The 21,400-nt window shown below is 54.9% G+C and overlaps 1 protein-coding gene across 5 annotated transcripts in view; it reads left to right on the forward strand.

Annotated features, from left to right (window-relative positions):
* The window catches only part of AK8 (adenylate kinase 8), a 129,875-nt gene that overhangs the window by 53,117 nt on the left and 55,358 nt on the right, over positions 1–21,400 (forward strand). For all 5 annotated transcript variants that reach the window (XM_027035491.2, XM_027035487.2, XM_027035488.2 and 2 more), the window contains one exon: positions 5,371–5,460. In XM_027035491.2, the coding sequence (XP_026891292.1) occupies positions 5,371–5,460 (90 nt within the window). The remainder of the gene's footprint in view (positions 1–5,370; positions 5,461–21,400) is intronic.

Consider the following 21,400-nt stretch of genomic DNA (forward strand, 5'->3'; position numbering starts at 1 on the left):
CCCTTTAGGAGAGAGAAGATTATTACAGGATTTTCTTCATGGGACATCGTGAAGCGAGGCAGGGGCTTTAAACCATTCTTTCCTAATACAAGCACTGAACACTACGCATTTTCCTCTAAGCGCTTCTTTAGCTGCATCTCACAGAATTTTAACGTGTTGTGTTTTATCATTGGGTTCAAAACATTTTCTCATCTGCCTTGTGGTTTCTTTTTTGACTTGTGTATGATGTAGAAGTGTATTGCTTAATTTCCAAATATTTGGGAGTTTTCCAGGTTTGTGGGGCAGGGGAAGTATCGGTTTCTAATTCCTCTGTGCTCAGAGAACCTACCTTGTACGGTTTCAGTCCTTTGAGATGTACTGATACTTTTTTGTGGCTCAACGTGGTGAATTCCATGTGCACTAGAAGAGAATATGTGTTCTGGCATTGTAGGAGGCAGTGCTCCACGAATGTCAATGAGGAGAACATGTCTGATAGGGTTGTTCAGTTCTTCCGTGTCCTTCATGGTTTCTCACTGCTATTGTTTAGTTACCAAAAGGGATCTGTTCAGATCCCCAGCTCTGCCTGTGGGTGAGTCTCTGCTCTGCCGGTTTCTGCTACATGTTATTTGAAGCTCCGTTCCTGGGAGCATGTACGCTGAGGACTGCTGTGTCGTCATCGTCATTGTCTCCTCCCCCTCCCCCTCCCCTCCCCCTCCCCCTCCCCCTCCCCCCCTCCTCCTCCTCCTCCTTCTTCTTCTTCTTCTTCTTCAAAGATACTTTTTAAAACGTATCCTTTTTTTTTTTTAAGTGTTTATTTGTGTATTTTTGAGAGAGAGAGAGAGAGAGAGCCATGTGAGTGAGGGAGGGAGGGGAGACAGAAAGGGAGACAGAGGATCTGAAGCGGGATCTGTGCTGTTAGCACAGAGCCCGACGCGGGGCTCGAAACCACAAACCGCGAGATCATGACCTGAGCCGAAGTCGGACGCTTAACCGACTGAGCCACCCAGGCACCCCCTGCTGTGTCTTCTTGATGACATGACCGCTTTATGGTTAGGAAACGCTCCCCTGTCTCCGGTAACACTTATCTTCTTGGAGTCTACTTCATCTGATACTAACATAGCCACTCTCTTATGATTAGTATCTGTATGGTATATATTCTTTTTTCTTTTGATTTTTTTTTAATGTTTATTTATGTTTGAGAGAGACAGAGAGAGACAGAGCAAGAGCAAAGGAGGGGCAGAGATTGAGAGGGAGACACAGAATCCGAAGCAGGCTCCAGGCTCTGCACTGTCAGCACAGAGCCCTACTCGGGGCTCAACCCCACAAACCGTGAGATCATAACCTGAGCCGGAGTCAGACGCTTCACCGACTGAGCCACCCAGGCGCCCCCTGTCTTTTCTCTTTTAAATCATCTGTGTCTTCCATTCAAAATATGTGACTTGTACACAGCATATAATTGTATCCTGCTTTTTTTTTTTTTAATGCAGTCTGACATTTTCATCCTTTAATTGAGATGTTCAGTACATGTCCATTTTAAGTAGTTTTCAGTATGGTGTCAAGCCTCCTGTCCTGGGTGTTTTGTCTTCTGTTACCTCTTCTTTGTTTCTGCTTTCCTGCCAACTGTTGGATTAACCCAGTGCTTTTTAGCAATCCATTTCATTTCCTCTGTTGCCTTTTTTGCTATATGTCTTTGCTTTCTTTTGCTCATGGCTGCTCTAGGGGTCACAGAGCATCATTCACTTGTCACAGTCTGCCTTGAATTAATGCTCTACCTCTTTGTGTATCATATAAGAGCCTATGGTGCTGTATTTCCATTTACCTTGCTCCCGTCCTTTGTGCTATTTTTTTTGTTGTACATTTTACTTCCCCATGTTATAAACTCTACAGTATATTGTAATTATTTTTGCTTTGGTCACTTGGTTTTCTTTCTTTCTTTCTTTCTTTCTTTCTCTCTCTCTCTCTCTCTCTCTCTCGCTCGCTCGCTCTTTCTTTCTTTCTTTCTTTCTATGGAAGCATGAAGGGGAAAGGTCCTGTGATATACCTACACATAGCAACCCTTTTTTGTTTAGGTCTAAATTTCCACCCGCTATCACTCTCTTTCCGCCTAAAGAACTTCCTTTAACATTTCTTGTAGTGCACGTCTGCTGGCGACAAATTCCGCTTTCATCTGTCTGAAAATGTCTGTATTGCACCTTCATTCTTGAAGGATGTTCCTGCTGCACATAGAAATCTATGCTGACAGGCTTTCCTCTTCACGCTTTAAACACGGCATTCCGTTGTCTTACGGCCCGCGTTGCCTCAGATGAGAACTCGGGTTATTTTTATCATTGTTCCCCCATGTATAGAGCGTCTCCCCACCCAGCTGCGCTGACTAGTTTCTCTTTGTCTTTACTTTTCAGAAACTCAACTATAATGTGTCAAGGTGTGGTTTACGTTGGGTTTATTCTGGTTGGGTCTCAGAGATTCTCCGATCTGTGGATTGATGTTTTTCATCAAATTTTGAAATATTTTTCATCAGATTTTGAGACTCTCTTGCCATTATTTTCTCAAATGTATTTTTCTGCCTCTCTGTGTCACCACTCCCTCCCTTCCCTCTCCCTCCTTTCTGGAATTCTGATTGCATGTACGTGACACTGACTGGTACCGCCCTCCAGGTCTCTGAGGTTCTAGTCTTTTTTCCGGGCCTCCCTTTACTTCCTCTTTGCTTTGGTTTGGATATTGTATGACCTGTCTTCCTGTCTTCCGCTTCATGGATTGCAACCTATCCAGTGGTGTTTTCCATTTAAGATATTGTATTTTCCAGTTTCTAGAATTTGCATCTGGTTCTTTTATATAGTTTCCATTTCTCTGTTGAGATTCCCCAGCTGCTCACCCATTTCAACTGTCTTTCCCTTTACAATTATAAATATATCAACAAGAGTTGGTTTCAGTTCTCGTGTGCTTATTCTGACACCCAGGTCACCTCTTGATCTGATTCTATAGCCTGTTTTCTCTCTTTGTAGGGGTCACACTTTCCTGATTGATGGGTCTTTGCATCTCAAGTAGTTTTTCATTAGATGCTAGACGTTGTGGTTCTCACATTGCTGAGAGTCTGGATTGTGTGGTTCTGCTTTAAAAGCAGTAAGTTAAGGGGCGCCTGGGTGGTTCAGCCGGTTAAGCATCCGACTTCAGCTCAGGTCATGATCTCGCGGTTTGTGGTTTCGAGCCCCGCATCGGGCTCTGTGCTGACAGCTCAGAGCCTGGAGCCTGCTTTGGATTCTGTGTCTCCCTCTCTCTTTGCCCCTCCCCCGCTCATGCTCACTTTCTCTTGCTCTCAAAAATCAATAAACATTAAAAAAATTTTAAAAGAACAGTAAGTTAAAAGTTGAGTGCTAGGAATGCCTGGCGGGGCTCAGTTGGTTGAGCGTCCAACTCTGGAGTTTGGCTCAGGTCGTGATCCCCGGGTCATGGGATCGAGCCCCACATCAGTGCTAAGTGAGGAGTCTGCTTGGGATTCTCTCTCTGCTCCTCTCCCCAGCTCTCTCTAAAAAAAAATAATAATGGGGGGGTGGGAGGGAGGGGAAAGTGGGTGATGGGCATTGAGGAGGGCACCTGTTGGGATGAGCACTGGGTATTGTATGGAAATCAATTTGACAATAAATTTCATATTAAAAAGAATAAAAAATAAAAAAATAATAAAATAAATGAAAAAAAAAAAAAGAGTTGAGTGCTAATAGGCAGTAACTCACTGCAGGATCAGCTTGATCCGGTGGAGGCTTTTAGTTTTTGTTCAGGTGAGCCCCAAGTGTGCACGCTCGTGGGCTCCTGCCACCCCTGCACCCGGAACCTCAGGTGACTGGGTGCCGGGCACGGTCACACGGTCTCTCGCTCTGGCTGTCAGAGCACCAGTGTCTCCCTGCCTCTCCCTTGGCTCACAACGTCCCAGGGGCTTTTCTCTGCCAGGCCTGGGGTAGGGATAGGTTCTCACCTGCCACAGGTGCTGCTTTGCACTGACCGAAGACCCCAGTGAGTCCCCATGAGGATTTCTGAAGCCCTTCTCTGCACGGCTCCCTTCTCCCCATCACCCTGTTCCCCCAATTCCAGCGCTCGGTCCAGCCTTTGCTTCCCACTGCTGTGTTTGGCTCCCTTTCTCCTATGCTAAGGTCTGGAAAGTGCTTGTAAGTAGAAATCCAGGGTGAAGGTGGGACTCCCTTGGGTGTCTCCCTTCTCTCAGGGTTCACAGCCCTATGAAGTCGGCAGTCTAATGCCTGAAAAGAACTGTTTCCCATCTTTGGCTCAGTTTTATAGCTTTCTTTTTTTTTTCCTTTTTTTTTTAATGTTTATTTATTTTTGAGAGAGGAGACAGAGAGAGAGAGACAGAGTGTGAGTGGGGGAGGAGCAGAGAGAGAGGGAGACACAGGATCCAAAGCAGGCTCCAGGCTCTGAGCTGTCAGCCCAGAGCCCGACGCGGGGCTCGAACTCACAGACTGTGAGATCATGACCTGAGCCAAAGTCAGACACTTAACCGACTAAGCCACCCAGGTGCCCCAGTTTTACAGCTTTCTGTGACAGAGGGTACACACGACATCTGCCACTCCTTCCTGGCCAGAACGGGAAGCCAAGCGTGGGTTTGATGTCACACAGACGTGGGTTTGAATCCCAGCTCGGCTGCCTAGGGCTCTGCACCCCGGGACGGTTTGGTCCACCTCTTTGCATACCCAGCACACTGCTAGGTACGTAGGAAGGTCTCAGACACCATCAGCCTTTGTTGTCACCTGTGTTCCCTTAGTGAGGGACACTGCCAGCTGCTTTGGATATGATCCCTGCTGTCCTTCACGCAGCAAATTAAGCACATTGTCACTGAGGGATAAATCTTTGGTGATGGTTGTTGCCTTAAACACTCACCTTTCCCAGTTCATTTTAGGGGTGTTTTTGGTTTTTTTAAATTTGTTAATGTTTATTCATTTCTGAGAGAGAGACAGAACATGAGCAGGGGAGGAGCAGAGAGAGAGGGAGACACAGAATCCAAAGCAGGCTCCAGGCTCTGAGCCGTCAGCACAGAGCCCGACGCGGGGCTCGAACCCACGAACCGTGAGATCATGTCCTGAGCTGAAGTCAGACGCTCAACCGACCGAGCCACCCAGGTGCCCCTGCACCGTCCATTTTCAATCTGTTCTCTGCCAGATACATGCCTTTTCATTCCGAGCCGTCCTCCTCGGTTCTTTATTCCCCAGGTCCTTTTTGATATTTGCTCTCACTTGGACACACACCCCCACCCTCAGAAAAACCCTTTTATATTTTTTCTCAGTGACCTTTTCTCCCCCCTGGCAGGCGGCACCGGGGCTTCTTTTTTTCTCATTCTTCCTTCTGTTTAAAATTTCATGGGTGTCTTTCTGTTCCTCTCTCCTCCAGTCCACTGTGGGCAACTGTTGAAAGAGGCAGTAGCAGACAAGTCAAAAGTCGGCGAGCTCATCCAGCCCTATTTTCAAAAGAAGATGGCAGGTAGGTCACACTCCTCTCAACTGCCACAGCCATATGAGCTCGGGGGGGGGGGGGGGCAAATCGCTCCGTGTGGGGCTCATGAGCACTGGTGGGGGCTCAGCCCCAGAAAGGTGGCTGCGAGATGGAAATTGGGCTTTCCTGACAGCAGAGGTTCTGTGTTCGTTCACCGGCAGGGCCCGCAGGCTTCCAGCCATGTCCCGCTTTGGGGGGTGGGTTGTGGACACCATGTGTTATTCCTGGAGGTTTGGGCTGTTTCTGTTTCTCGAGAATGGATGCTTTTCGTAACTGCTGACACTTAAGAGTGAGAGCCACGGAGCTGCCCACAGCCTTTATTGCTGGCCATACAGAAATACTGCGGATAAATATTCCGGTTTAGTCGGAAGTCAAAAGCCAGAAGGTTCAGACAGCTTTGCAGATCCAAGGGTCCACCGGCCCCTGGTCCTCGGGGGCTTTGAGGGGGGAGGCCGGGCCACATCGTCCTTCCAGGCCCTTCTGCGATGTACCGTCTGAGAGCATTGTCGGTCAGCCCCCAGCAAGGGCACCTTTGAGATCATTCTGCTTCGATTTCCTGAGCCCAAGATGATCCGCGAGGCCACGTGGCCACCTCACGTCTGAGCCCCTCCGGACCTGGTGTCCCCACCCCCGCGGCAGGGCATTCCCTGCACCCACATCTTCTTGCCCTGCACCAGGTGTGGTCCCTCTGTGCCGTCCCCCAAGTGTGTGTGAAGACGTACTTGGGGGAGGGCGTGTGTTGGCGAGGACGCCCTCCCGGTGGAGCGCTCACTGCCGTCCCCTACCATCTTCCGGATAGAGTAGGTGGAGGGGAGCACAGGAGACGGGCCGTTTGCTCCTGACCCGCCAGCTGGGGGGGGGGGACACCTGCGACTCCGTCCTGGCATGGCTCTCCCAAGCCCCCCCCTTAGAAGATGCCCCCGTCCCCCAGGGTGAGGGTCAGGTGAGGTGCGGTCAGACCCTTTGGACACAGTGATCTGTGCAGAGAGGGAGTCCGTTCATTCCTGTGTCACTGGGGTGTAAATCGAGCGGAGGCAGGAAGCTCCAGGCAGGACTGCAAGCCAGTGTGAGCGTTGGCACCTCCCTGTCTGGTTTGGACCCCCGAGCCGCCCCCGCGAGCCGTGCAGCCCTCGTCAGAGCCCGAGGCCTCAGTGGTGAGCTGGGGACAGGAGTCCCCGGGTCGCAGGGTTCCCGTGGGCGCACGGGATGTGGCGCGCACACACGTGCCCGGCAGGCAGGCTGTCGGAGAGCGACCTGCACGCGGCAGGCAGGTCCGTGGAGGGCCCGGCACACTCGGGCACAGTCTCCCTCCAGCAACACCATGTCCCATCCACCGGGGTGGGTGCTGCTGGTTCTTAGCACCCTAGAGAACATTTGCCGGGCAAGTGGGCGAATGTAGTGAATTAACAAATTTACATCACTTTGTCTATTTTTAAAGCTTATTTCTTTATTTTGAGCTGTCAGCACAGAGCCTGGCGCGGGGCTCCGACTCGCAAACCGCAAGATCATGACCTGAGACAAAGCCAGACGCTTAACCGACTGAGCCACCCCGGCGCCCCTAAGCTTAGTGGTTTTAAACAACACGCATTTATTACCGGGCAGTTGTAGAGGGCAGAATTCCGGAACCAGGGTGTGATGGGGCCACGATTTCCCCTGGAGGCTCCCGGGAGAGTCTGTTTCGTCGCCGCTCGGGCTCCCAGAGGCCCTTCCTGCGTCCTCACAGCCAGCTCTTGGTGCCCTGTCAGACCTCTCGCTCCCCGACCACTGAAAACAAACCCCCAGTTTGCAGTGGTGGGCAAGAGGCAGAATTATTGTTTGTCTCGGGGAGTTTTGGTGACCACCAAAGAGACTGAGGGCACCTGTCCCCGTAAAGCCGGGGGGACCGGCAGCCTCCGTGCCAAGGCTCCGCCCTTCGTTGTCCCCTCTGCACCCTGTTGATTTGGACGTGCAGCTCTGTGCTTCTGCACTCGCTACAGAATTGAAGACACAACAGCAGCCACTGCTGTGTGTTCTCAACGGAAGCAATAAATTCTGGCGTTTCACTAATCCCAATCTCGCAGGGATAACGGACAGGGTTTACACCCATCGCCACTAACCAGGTGTCATTACGGGCCGTGCGGAAGCCGCAGACACAGCCACGCGCCCGGGTGGGCACGGGAGCAGGGCTGGAGCCACCAGGTCGGGGGTCCGCTCGCCACCGGCTGAAACAGGAAGAAGACAGTGTAAACGATTCCGACCGAACTCGGATTTGAAGGGAACGTCACGCTGAACACGGAAGCTCCGCTCAGCCGACCGCAGCCTGGCTTCTCTGCAAATCACTGCAGGGGCTGACTTCTGATCCCACTGGGGGGCCGACCCAGAGTTCTCTGCGGGCCTCGGGTGGAGAACGTGGCAGGGCCGTGAGGGCACATTTGGGCTTCCGGACACGGTTTCTCCCGTCCAGGTCTGGGGCCGAGCCCGTGGAGATGCCTCCTCCTGATAAATGGCCCAGCTCTGGCGGTGGGGACGGGGCGACTGGCCTCAGACCTGCCCCGGGGGGAGCCTGACTGAGTGCAGGCAGGAGTGGGGAGGGCACAGTGGGGACGAGGGCCGGCCAGCTGGAGGCCGGGAGCCGGGAGGACGGAGCCGGTCCAACGAATGCGTCTCCTCTCTGGGGAAGAGTGAGGCCGAGGGCAGGGGAGCAGAGTTCCTCTCCCAGGTGCTGCCCTGGGCTCCGAGGTGTCCCCCCGACGCTGAGAGCAGCGAGGCACGTCCCCTTACACTGTGACCCGTCGGCAGAATTCCAGCAGAACGAGAATAATCACTCTTCTGTTGCTCTTGGGGGCCTGCCGAGGCATCCGAATTTCCCTCTTCAAAGCCTAGGCGCCTTTCAGACGTCTCTGCCCGGGGCGCCAGCAGCGATTCCTGGGAGCACGGAGAGCACCTGGCCACTCCTCCACACGTGTGCAATCCAGAGGGTTCAGCCAGCTCGGCTAAAGGGGCGGAGGCTCTTGCGAGGGCTCGGAGGCCTCATCACCCTGGGGCAGAGCTGGCAGATGTCACCGGCAGATGTCACCGGCAGAGCATCTTACCCCGCAGCCGCCCTGCTGTAGAAACTCACCCCGCCACCCCGCATACCAGACGGTGCCCTTCTGGGTACCACACTGCCTGCGCTGGGGACCCTGCCCTGTGCTCCTGGCTGCTGGCCTGCCCACCACCCCTCCCGCCCGCTCTCCCTGGGACCCCCGCCGTCACAGCCTCTTGCCCTCTCTCCACTCACCTTGGCGCTCCAGGCCCCAGAGACGGGCAGCTTTCTGACCGTGGCACCTCTCCACCACCCTCATGGTCACCGTCACCGCCATCGCCAGTGCGGCTGAGTAGATCCAGATGCCGTCTCCCCCCCCCCCCGCCCCGTGGAGCCACTTCCTCTTAGTCCCCCCCCCCCCCCCGGCCTCCCCCACGGGGCCTCATGATGTGACGTCCCAGGCGTGACCTCTGCAGACTCGGTTATGTGCTCTTCTGTCCTCACAGGTGCTGCCAACACCTCCTTCTTTTGAATCAGCAGCAAAATTAATAAGTGTTGTTTTCCCATCTCTGCACATTTACTGGGCAGAGGACCCCAGGGGCCTATCAGAGCTCGTCCGAAACCTCTTGATCCTAGGCTCTTGGCGACCGCACCGCGGACAGAAGGCTCGGGAGCTGCTGCTTCTGTGGCCTGGACTCTGAGATATACGGGTCTGACCTCCTAAACTCATTCTGACTCTAGCTGCAGCCACAACACAACAAATTTATCCCCCAGGGTCTGCACGCAGCCTCCTTTATGCAGGCAACCTCCATCCCAGGCACTGGGCGCCGGGGTTGGGCCTTAAATCACGCAGGCTCAGCTGCCGGGAAGCTCCTGTCACTTTTACGTGCGTACGAAACAAGTAAAAACTAGTCCGGGTTTTGGGGGGAAAAATCCGTTCTCAGCTGTTTACAAAGCGTTTAAAATTCGATGGTTGGTGCCGATGGGTTCTGTTGCCCGTACGACCAATGGCGGTGCGTGCCAGAGCTTTTTCTCCCCAAAGTCAGGCGTGGGAACTACTCGATCTCAACTCTGCCTAGATCATTGGTGACTCCCGGTGGTCACGGCCTCCAGATGAGATGCTCAGCCCCTTCCCTGGGGCTCCATGCCCACCAAAGGGTCTTGTGGAGGGTGGGGTTTCTTAATACTGGAGGCCCAGAGCGTCTCCAAGGGAGGCCCCAATTCTGTCTTTGCCCATCGGAACGTCTGGTTCTCTCCAGTTTGCACCTAATGCGAAAGCCAGCCCTCCTCGCCGGCCTCCACTCTTTGCCATCAGAAAGAAGTCTGCACGTGGTTCCTTTTTACCTCTTCCCTCGGGTATGTGAGCCAGAATGTACGGTCCACAGGCCGTTGGCGGTGGACACAGCCTCACTCCAGATTGCTGGGTCTAATTAGCACTACAGCACCGTCTCTTTGGTTCAGAAGGGTCGCCTTCTACCCGGTTCTGGTAATTGTTTCCTTTCTCGACCGTTGCTTGGGCTTTCTCTAGAGAACAGCTACCCTGGGAAGGTATTAAAAACAGCCAAAGGCGTATCTTGTCCTTGTTGGCTTCAGTCTTTGCTCTAAGTGTGTGAGCTGTTCGCCTTGATCCGACCGCATTGCCCTGGGAACGTTGTGGGACTGTCAGGTCGGGGGACCGCCCGCGACGGCGCGTCCCCACCGGGGGGCATTGGAGGCAGCCTCTAGTCTTTTACAGGACGCCTGCCAGCCAGCCTGGTGGCCCGATTACAACGGGCTCCTAACTCCTGTCACCCCTATCACCGATCCACCCCGCGGCACCTCCCCCCGCCAGCAGCTAAAGCAGTTTAATTACCAGAGGGCCCAGGTTCCTTGGTGCCCAGGCCAGACGTACACTGACTTCCAGATGAGAAAACAGCCATTTAATTGGTGTGATAACTTTCCCCTAAGAGCGCCAGTCCTGACGCATAGGAAAGGGACCGCGGAAGACGGGTCATTAGAGAGTGATCCCTGCGCCCCCGCCCGCCCGCCGCCCTCTTGTTTCCCAAATGTTGCCGTCTGGAGAAGGTCCGTCCCGGCCTAACGGAGGCCTAACGGAACCCTGGCGGAGTCGGGAGGTCTGGGGGCGATTCGAGGCTCATCACCCCTTCTGGAGACGAGACCTCGTCACAAGCACCAGCCAAACCGGCGCCAAACCGGCGCGATCGCAAGCGCAAGCGTTTGCGGGAACCTTCCGCGGGTCCGCCTCCTCAGGGAAGAGGGGCGGGGTGGGGGTGCGTGGATCAGAGCTCCCGCCGAACTGCCGCCCCCTTTTAGGGGGGAATTAATATTCTCATCACTAAATGCACACTAAAGATTCGACAATAGACCAGCTTTTCCCTTTTGTTAAGAAACTTGCAAGGACTTGCCAAGTTGAAAGACAAAGTAAACCTTCCCGTCTGAGGAGGTAAGTGGGCCCGGATTGCTTGTTTTGCTCGGTGTAGCCGGGCGGGTTGCACGCCCGCCTCGGCGCAGAGGGGAGGCCCGAGGGACCTCTGCCCGGCTGCAAGGAGGGCTTTGCACGCGGCGTGTTTGTACCGGCGCGAGACAGCGCGCGGCTCTCTAAATAATTTACCAGTTGATTAATAGACTCACAGGGGTATAATTAGAAGAGGAAGAGACGGTGGGCACAGTAACCGGTACAGTGCTTGGGGGAACAGGAGCCTTTATTTTTTTAAAGAAACTTTCTAGGGTGCTGGGCGTTTGAAGACAAGTTGGGAAGCGCTCAGCGCCTCATCTCTTTTGAAGTGGAAATAGGACAGTTTGAATCCGTCGAGTTTAATTTTTCACAAGCTTTAGGGGCCCCGCAGTGCAACTCCCTTTTTATTATTGAAAAAAAAACTCTACATTTTTCTTTCATTTTTGTACACACACACACTCACACACACACACACACACACACGCACGCAGCCCAGGCAGTAAGTAATAAACAGATTAATTTACTCTCTTATTCAGCGTGTATCTTATTCGCTTCACCTCCCCCCGGATGTGTCCCCGCGCGTCCCTCCCGCACCCCCACCCGGAGCTCCCACTGCGGGGGCTGCCGATAGGTTGATTAATGGACGCCCCCTGTAATTTATGCATTTTAAAGGAACCCTCACCTCGGTCTGACAATGCTTTTGAAGTAGCTCCTTTTTTCAAGTCCAACTTTTGACTTTTCCGCTGGGACCGCTACAAAGATTTCCTTATGGAAACTAGGTAGGAGACTTTCTCAGCCCGAGAGGGAGCCGGGGCCAAGATCGCCCAACAGAACAGCGGGTCTCCAAGCGGAGGTTGCATTCCGAGGCCAGAGGGCCCGTCAGTGAGGACGGTTCTAGAAAAGGGGGCCGGCGCCCCGGTCTATCAACAGGTTCGTGCCCCGAGAGGGTCCGGCTCTCTGTTTGGTTTTCTTTTTTCTTTTTTTGTTTAAACTAGATTTTCATCGCAGGAGTGTGCATTGGCTCTCCACGTCATTAAAATGATGCTTTGCCAGGACATGATCGAAAGGTTTGTCACCTACAGGTGAAAAAGCTTTTTGTTCTATGGCCAGTCCAGCGGGGAAACTGAGGCAGTGAGGGACCCTCGACCCGTTCGTGCATCCGTTCGGCGAAACTCTCTCCCCACCAAGGGTGGGGCTCGTCTAGTGCTAGTCTTACGCCCCAGCGGTGTCACCGAAGCGGGACAGCCGCTGGCCTGTGTGCTGGACTGCAGGGCCAGCCAGTGCCTGCTCTGTGCCTGGCATCCTGATTACAAAATGAAACGAGACAAAACCCAGACATTTCTGCGAAGTCTAAGGTGAGCCCAGAAGTGCATAATGCCCTTCTCACTGTGACTAGAGCTTCTGGAAGCGTTTCCCCTTCTTGGGCAGCCCCGGTGGCTTCCAACCCACTCAGCTGTGAAATTGTCTGCGACAGGCCAGACCCGGAGGCCCCAGCCTTCTCCAGCCACGAGGCCTCCCGGTACGGCCGTCCGGGCGGCCGCTCACACCCCCGAGGCAGGTGCAGCTCGAAGCCCCTCTCCCCCTCGGAATGTCCTCGATGGGGAGCTGACCCCAGCTGCTTTCCCCTTGGGCTGAGTGGGGCCTGAGGTGTCCAGGGGGCGGCTGCCCCCAGTGACTTTCTGTGGGGCCCCCACTTGGGACAGTTGCCACATCCCCGAAACAGATCAGGGGCAGGAGGCTGGTGGGGATTTGCCAGCCAGAAGGTGGGCCGAGGCATCCCCGTAGGGAGCTTGGCACCTCCGTGATAGATGAGGGAAGCACCGGGCCCACAGCTCCAGCCCTGCACCTGCCTACCTGCTCTGCTGATGAGGGGGCAGAAGGGTGGTGGGTGGACGCTGGCTGGGGGTAGAGACGGGATTGGTGGGGTGGGGGTAGAGGGGCGGAGGGTGAGAGGCGATGGATGAGTAGGGGGTCCAGGGGAGGCGGCAGGGGAGGGGACAGACCCCTTTCTCCTCACCTCCCACCTCAGACCTTGAATGCACACATTGATTTACCTGTGATCCTGACTGCTGGTGAGATCTGATCTCACGCCCCTGCCTCTTGCTCAAGGCTGGGTTATGGGGGGGGGGGGGTTAGGGACCTCTCCCTCCCCCGGTGTCTGCCCTCGCAACACCACACACTGCACATTTTTGCTGAGGCTGTGCCTAGCCGGTGATCTGCTCCTTGGTCCCCAGCACCAGCCTGGCTCACAGCGGGAGCTCATGTCTATGAATGAATGAATGGATGGATGGATGGATGAACGAATGAGTGAATGAATGAATGAGGGGGCACCCAGCAATTGGTCCGGCACGGCGTAGCGGGGCAATACCGGGGAGGTCCGCCTCACGGCGTCTGGGACCCAGAAGCTTCTCTGCCTGCACTTCCATTTAGGAGAGACCCCGTTTGTCTAGAGGAACAAGGCGGGGACAGGGGACGGAAGGCAGCAGGCAGCCTGAGCAGTTTCCGGAGAGGTGGCCAGCAGCGGTCACTCCTGGACGGTCGGGGGAGCGGCTACAGGATAGGGCTCAGGACTTAACACTGCGTGACCCCGGTTCAGATTCTGTCGCTTCCCAGCTGTGCGACCTTGGCCAAGCCACCCAGAGCCAGTTTCCTCATCTGCAGGGCGAGCTGGCCACAGTATCGAAGGCATCGGGTTGTGAGGTGTGTAAAATGAAATTGCGTCTGTAAAACGTTCAGCACAGTGCACCTGACGCCACAGGCCGTTATAATAGCTGATTCGTGTTAGCATCATCGTCTTCGTACTGGAAGCAGTGGGAGTAGGAGCAGGATCCGTGGGGTACGCGTGTACGTTTCACGTGTGGGTGTCGACATTCTTTTCCCATGGTGCTGCCCGCTTTGGTCCCTGTGGTGACCAGGAACTGGCGAAGGCCCCGTTTGCCATACGCCTGGTGCCCTGGTTACCTACTGCAGCTGCCTGACAATTTAATGGCATAAAATGAAGACTGTTTTATTACGCGTTTGATTTCGTGGATGAGGGTTTCCGGCTGGGCGTGGCAGGGAGGGTTGGACTCCATTCCGTGCTGACTTGGACCTTAGCTGGCACGGCTTCGGTGGCTGGAGCTCTCTAGGCTGGCTCATCCCCAAGCCCTATGTCTGGTTCTCAGTTCTGGTGTCAGCTTGGTTCCTTGGCTCTTTTCCTACATCGGCTGGGGCTTCTGTGTCCGAGAGTCCTCAATCCCGTGCCTGGTGCCTGGGACCACCGGGCGCTGGTCAGGCATCTGTGTCCATGCAGCCTCTTCGCACGGCGGCCTCGGGTTGGTCAGCCCTCTTATGAGGTGACCGGCTTCCCCTAGAACGAGCATTCCGGGGAGTCCCGGGTTGGGGTGGAGGATGATGTGAGCTACAGGGCTTCTTGTGACCCAGCCTCAGAGGTGTCAGAACAAGCTTCCAGCTGGTTCTGTTCATCAGGCTGGTCAATACGACCAGCCCGGGTTCACGAGGAGAGCATCAGGCCCCCACCTCTCGATGGGAGGAGGGGGCATCCCTCGCCAACCACAGGAGGGGAGGCTTGAGTTGAGCGTTTCTGTTAGTCGGGATCGGCTGCGTCCTGGGACTGCGTGTGGCAGGCCGACCGCCTCCTAGATGCTCAGGATCGGGGCAGCGGCATGACTTCACGTGCCACGTGGGGGCTGGCAGATAGCCCAGAGCCCTGACAGTCCAGTCCTCCTTTGAAGAGGAAGAGGCCCCAGTTGGGAGGTAAAAGGACTCACCCAGGGGCACACACTGCGGGAAAAGTGCAGCGTGGGGGGCAGAATGCATGCTGTTCCCTCCCCTGAAACGCAGGTGGGGAGCACAGAGATGCACACGTGGCCCCCAGAGCCAGATCGCCTGGGCTCCGTCAGCTATCAGCTGTGTGGCCTTGGGCAGGTTACGTCCTCTCTCTGTGCTTCAGTTTCCCAATCTGTGAAATGGGGCCGTCGTGAAGGTTACGTGAATTAGCACTTGTATGGGAACAGATACAAGCTTAGAAGAGAGCCCAGCTCAGCCTAAGCAGGAGAGCACACGTGCTTCTTAAGGAAACGTGCCACCCTGGCTTCTCCATCCCAGAAGAGCGGACTCGTGGTTGTTCCCCGGTTTCCCCCTAGCTGCTCATGTCGCTGTCACAGGTCACGCGGGCGATGGCGTTGTCGCCGCCTGTGGGACGTGGGCGGAGTAGCTGGTCCGGAGCCCCGGCTCCATTGCAGCGGAAGGAAAAGCATGTTCCTTAAGCGCCTTCCCCTGCAGGGCACAGCGATGTGAGCACCCTGCACTTTAGAACAGCCTGGTCCGCGTGCAGACTGGCTGCCTCTCCTCCTTTCCCGGGGTAACTTGCATCTTCCACCGAAAGACGTAAGGGTGTGTGTTGAGATAAGAACGGCGAGCTATCAAATTGTTAGACCCAGCGGGCCCGAGTGAGCATTTTTACTAAAAATGTAATTAGTTTGCCGGGTGAGGCGGCATTTATTTGTGGAAGAATGTCTATTTTCAAATGGGCTTTTTTTTTTCTCATCTTACACTTCGGTAGACAAACTGAGTGTCCACTGTGGGAGGCCGTGCTTCCCAGCTGTGATGCGCCCGTGGGGTGTGGGCAACCCCGTCTTGTCTTTGGTCTTTGCCCGAGTAGACAGGCAGAGAGGGGGCTGATGGAAAGTGATAGAAAGGGGGCAGCCGCCCTTCGAGGAGGGAGAAGTGAGGAATATCCTCCTAATTGGCAAGAGCCCCAGGGCTAATGTACTTTTCTGGACTTGAAAAAAAAAAAAAAAAGAAGTCCAATATTGAAAGAATTGTTATTTCCTGGCACCGCCGTCTGCCCAGCGATTTTAAGTGCTGTCGTTGAGTAATGTAGACGTTAGCATGCGGACTTCTGGAGCCATCCTGGGCCTGGGAAACCCAGACCCGCCAAGACAGGAGCTTGTCTGGAGTAAGTGACCTGAGTTTACCGAGGAGGCAAACTACCCGGCGGGCCTGCCCCCCGCGGAAGGATTTGCAGGTGTCTCTTCGTTTTCTCCCAGACCCGATTCGGAAACGTCCTCCTGAACTTGTTAAATGCTCGCTCGGGGCGCAGCTCCCATGGTGGGCCAGCAGGTGGCAGTAAATAATAAACAAACAGCATCACTAAGGGACCACCTGCCCCCAGCTTCTGGCTCGGCGGGCCCTGCAGGGCCCACTCGAGATTCCTGCCCGCGCGCGGGCCTCCGCCGCCCGGAATCAGTACCATCTGAGCGGCAACAGTCTCCCAGAAATGGTAGGGGTTTAGCTTGTGCTGAGCCACAGGGATGGTGATGTCCTGGGGCAGGGGCCCGTTTCCTTCAAGCCTCCGTCTGAGGAGGAAACGAGAAACAGAAAAGCAGCTCTCCTCTCTCCTTCGCAGCCCTGCCCTTCTCCCTGACTCTCCCTCCGGCCTCCAGCAGCAGCCAGGGGGCCCTGGGGGCCGTGTCGGGATGTGGGGAGGGGGGAGACCAGAGGCGCACACGGAGTTTTCCGCGGATGCCGACGGATCCCCAGAGGTCCCCTTCACCTCGATTTCAGGGGGGCCTGAAGAAGGAGGGAGGCCGCGGGGTAGCTGTAGGGTGCGCGGGGGCGAGGGGTAGGTGCTGTGTGCCGGGCCGCGTGTAGACAGGTCTGAGGGCCACGCGTCCTGGGGGCGGGTGCAGCGTGCATGGCGTGCACGTGGGGGGGGGGGGGTGTGAAGTGGGTGTGTAATGTATGTGTATAGCGTAGGGGCGGGGGTGTCGTAGGCGGGTGGAGTGGGTTGTAGGGCTGTTACAGGTGAGTGCCTGCCTAGGAGCGTGTGCACTGTGTGTCCATGCAGGTGTCCGTGTGTAGGGTACGTGTGTAGGGGTGTGTGTGGCACGCAGACGTGGGTTTCTGAGCGTGGGTGTAAGGGTGTGTTGTGTGCCCGTAGGGTGTAGGGTGAGTGATGAGGTACTCAGCCCTTTCTTTTTTTTTTAAGTTTATTTATTTTTGAGGGAGAGAGAGAGAGAGAGAACGGGGAGGGGCACAGAGAGAGAAAGAGAGAGAGAGAGAGCTTGAGCAGGGGAGGGGCACAGAGAGAGAGAGAGAGAGAGAGAGAGAGAGAGGGAAGGAGACCGAATCCCAAGCAGGCTCTGCCCTGTCAGCGCAGAGCCCAACGCAGGGCTCAAACACGAACCGTGAGATCATGACCTGAGCCAAGATCAAGAGTCAAACACTTACGCACTGAGCCACCCAGGCCCTCTCAGCAGTTTTCTGACCTGCCCCGGCTGGGGAGGAGGGTCAAACTTATTAGGGGCATAGCCATCGGCCTTGGTGTTTATCATCTTAAAAGCACTGACTGCGGGAACGGTTTCCTTCGTTCTACTCGAGCCTTGTGGGGCCCAGCCCGGCAGCCCTACGCTCCTCGTGCCTACCCCTGCCAGCCGAGTCCCAGGGCAGGGACACTAACCGGCCAGCGAGAGGGGATGATGCGAGGACGGGACAGCAGGCGGCAGTGTGGTGCCGCAGGAACGCTCCGAGCTGGGCAAGGAGCCAGGCCCTTCGGTCCCCTGGGCTCCCGTTTCCACTGGAGAATCTCCAGCCGGCCTCGGTGCTCTCCCCGGCTCCTCCCTGACTCCCACTCAGCAGCTCTCTGAGCGGGACTTGACTGAGGGTGACAGACGTCACATCTGTGGCCGGGGAGGAAGAGTCCGTACCTGCATCTCATGGGGGCCCGTTCAATTGCTACTTTCTCCTTGCAGGATTGAGGTGCAAGAGGGAACTTGACCTGGGCTGGGTTTTTTTTTTTTTTTTTAACAGGAATTAGCCTTCCCTTCAAGACAGAGGGTGGGCCCGGTGTCCTGGGTAGAGCTGGCGGGGGTGGGGGTGGGGGGGGAGGGAACCAGGTAGGATCCCTTTGGGGCCTAGGAGCCTCTCGCCTGTGACCACGGCTCCCCACAACCCCTGTGCCAAGCAAACCCAGCCGGCAGGGAATAAACGGATTGAGATTTTAATAACCTCGAGGTCAATGTGAGAACTGCCATCTTTTATGGAAGATCTTCAGGAAAAACACACACACACACACACACACACACCCTGAAACCAGGTGGTGTGGCCTTATGAAATAATGGGGTATTCGTATCTTGCACTTCGCTAAATTCAGGGTTGACAGGACATTCCGGAGAGGTAGCCCTCGGCAGTAGCTTACACGCAGGGTAAGATGTTAACTGCCAAGTCTGGAAATCAAGCCTGAGGCACCTGACTCAATGGAGAAAGACTTTAGGCTGCGCTGAAAATCTCTATCTGAGAGGAGGGAAAAGGGTAAATGGACAGCATTATCAAGGAGCCTTTAAACTTTCAGCAGAACACAGCCAGCGAGCTCTGTTACGAAAAGCTGCGTTTTTGCTGAACTGGCTGGTCAGGCCATGTGGGGTTGGGAACGTGAGTCGATAGCCTTCAGGAAAAAAAAAAAAAAGGCCGCATCGAAACAAAGGTGCGGAGCTGAATCCCTGGTAGGGGGCCGCAGGGGTGGGCCTGGGGAAAGGCGCTGGAGGCAGGGTCTGCGGGCTTCACCCCTCATCCCCGGACTGCCCAGCGTGCCAGGAGGGATGCTCAGGTTGGAGGCCTGGGAGGCAGCATCCAGAGGCCCAGGGGTGGCCGTGTTTCGTTTCAGGTTTCCCGGCCCCCTCTGGGGGAGCGGGCCATCTCCGTGGAGGAGACCCTCCGTGTTATGTGGGTCTGCTGGTGCTGGGAGATGACCTCGCAGCCCCCCCACCCTGCAAAGTGAGGGACAGAGGCTGACGGGGGAGAGGGGTGGTCTGAGCAACCTTCCCAGATTACCCCAGAAGGGCAGATCTGGGCACGTAGCCTGCTGCCGTGCTTCTGGGCAGAGCCTCCAGGAGCAGGTGTGGTAACGGGAGGAGGGAGGCTCCACCCCACACCCCTAGGCCCCCCTAAGCGAGAGCCACTAATGGGGTCAAGTATGGCCTTCCGGGGAGACTGTGTCCTTTGTCCGTTTCCAGCAGCCTCTCACAGTGGCCTTTTCAGCCTCCTGCAGGCATTTAAATAATTTCCTTTAAACAAAACCCCGCTTTTAAAATGGAAGCCTTCAAACATACATAAAAAGTGGAGAAGAAAAGAACGAAGCCATGGGGACCCACCCCCGTATCGGGGACCCACTCGAGCTCGTCCTGCCTTGTTGTGTCTGAATCCACCCCAAAGACCCCCAACCCCCTCCCCCCCCCCGCCCGTCCCGCCGCCTCCCCAAAACAGGATTTTATTTTGAAGCGCATCCCAGACATCAGCACACATTCTCGTGAATCCGCGTCTGGGTCGTGGTGTAGCTGAAGGGGTCGCTGAGAGCCTGCCCCTGGTGGCCTTCCATTGCCTCGGGACCCGGTTCCGTGCTTGGAAGGACAATCCATAGCTCCACCACAAACCCCTAAGGAACCAAAGAGCCTTCCAGTTTGGGAAACGGGGCTATTCACTCGCTCGTTCGTTCATCGTTCATTCACTTATTCATTCAAAATGTGTGTTTGCTCAGTGCCTACCACGTGCCAGACACAGCGCCTGACTTTACCGGGGTTCCTGCTTTAAAGGGTGGGGTGAAGGTGGGGCCCAAGGCAGCAAACATGCACCAGTAATTAGCGGTTCAAAGTCACGCAGGAGGAGAAATGCTCATTTGAGGGTCTGTGTTTCCCTGACTCCTGCGGCGAGGGGCTTGTTTTGGTTTTGGTTTTGGCTCAAAGTCAGGATCAGCGTGTGGTTCACCTTCTTCCCGGAAACATGTGCCTTCCACCCCTTGGAGCCCCGCCTCCCGTGTCTCCCGTGTCCTTGTGCCTTTCCAGCCGGGATACAAGCTTGTGTCCCTGCCTCTCTTGACCTCAGGGCCCTGAGCTCTGTGCGGGGTTGGGTCTGATTCACAGGGCATAAGAGGGACCCTCCACTCTGTTGTGTGTGCATGCACGGGTGTGTGTGTATGCTGTGTGTATACACAGTCTACGGGTATTTTTTTTAATGTTTATTTATTTTTGAGACCGAGCACGAGCAGGGGAGGGGCAGCAAGAGAGGGAGACACAGAGTCGGAAGCAGGCTCCGGGCTCCGAGCTGTCAGCACAGAGCCCGACGCGGGGCTCGAACTCATCAGCTGATGAGATCATGACCTGAGCCGAAGTCGGGCGCTCAACCGACTGAGCCACCCAGGCGCCCCAGCATGTATTTCAATTAGACCGCATCGTACAAGCCGTTTGTTGACTTGCTTCCCCCCTGATTTCTGCCAGAGCCCTCCTTCCAAGTTAGTTGAACATAAACGGTTTTTGAAGGTGACATAACCTCTCGTGGCATGGACAGGCCATCCTTTATTTGACCCGCCTTCTGCTGAGGTCATCGTAGATCGCATCTGATCTTCACCACTGGAAATGACGCTCAGATGGACACCTTGGGGCGCATGTTCTTTCCTGCCTGTGCTATTATATGTTAGGTGTGAGTTCTTGTAAATGAGATCACTAGGTCGAAAGGCATGTACGTTTTAACTTTTTTTTTTTAAGGATTTTTTTTTTAATTTTAGAGAGAGAGAGCATGTGCAGGTAGGGGAGGGGCAGAGGGAGAGAGAGAGAGAGAGAGAGAGAGAGAGAGAGAGAGAGAGAGAGAGAATCTCACGCAGGCCCATGTTCAGTGCAGAGCCCAATGCAGGACTCGATACCAGGACCCTGGGATCATGACCTGACCCAAAATCAAGAGTCAGATGCTTAACTGACTGAGCCACCCAGGTGCCCCTACATCTTAACTTCTAACACAAATTGGGAAATTCCCTCTAGAAATCTTTGCAAACTGCCCCCCCCACCCCCCTCCAAAGGAGTCTCTTTGTGTTTCCATCCCGTCTTCCATTGTTCCCTGGAGTCAGGCTTCTCTCCAGCCGAGGTCATTTAAGCCACAACCCTTTTGGGCCTTAGTTTTTCAACTTTGAAATGAGAGAGGTCAAGGGGATGACCTTCCAGGGCCTTCCCTCCAGGTCTCCGAGCCTCACGAGCAGCCCCCGTCGCCCTGATAAGGCTGCAGGTGAGCAGCTCAGTCCTCCCTGGAGCACAGCTTGCTTTCTGACAGGGCCTGACCGTTGGAGAAACCAGTCAGCAAATGTTGGCCCGGTCCAGCCCTCACCCCCAACAGCCGAGGCCTGAATGCACCCGGGATGTCACTGGCCAGCAACCTCATTACCTAGTGGAGCCCCTTCTCCATGGACAAGCCTGTGTCAAACCTATAGCACTCTCCTAAAGTCAGGTTTAAGCTCAGGGGAGATTTAATCCAAAAAGTTTGACATTTAAGGGTCACGTACTCTTCCCAATGGCTTCATCGTAGCCCATCTTTTGGGAATCTGGATAAAATTGGGGAAGGGTCTAAAAATACACCCACATGGCCCTTCAGAAGACCTCTAACAGATCTGGCTTCTTTATTTTTTATTATTTGAAAAAAATTTTTTT

Source organism: Acinonyx jubatus, chromosome D4, assembly GCF_027475565.1.
Source record: "Acinonyx jubatus isolate Ajub_Pintada_27869175 chromosome D4, VMU_Ajub_asm_v1.0, whole genome shotgun sequence".
NCBI classification, from domain to species: domain Eukaryota; kingdom Metazoa; phylum Chordata; class Mammalia; order Carnivora; family Felidae; genus Acinonyx; species Acinonyx jubatus.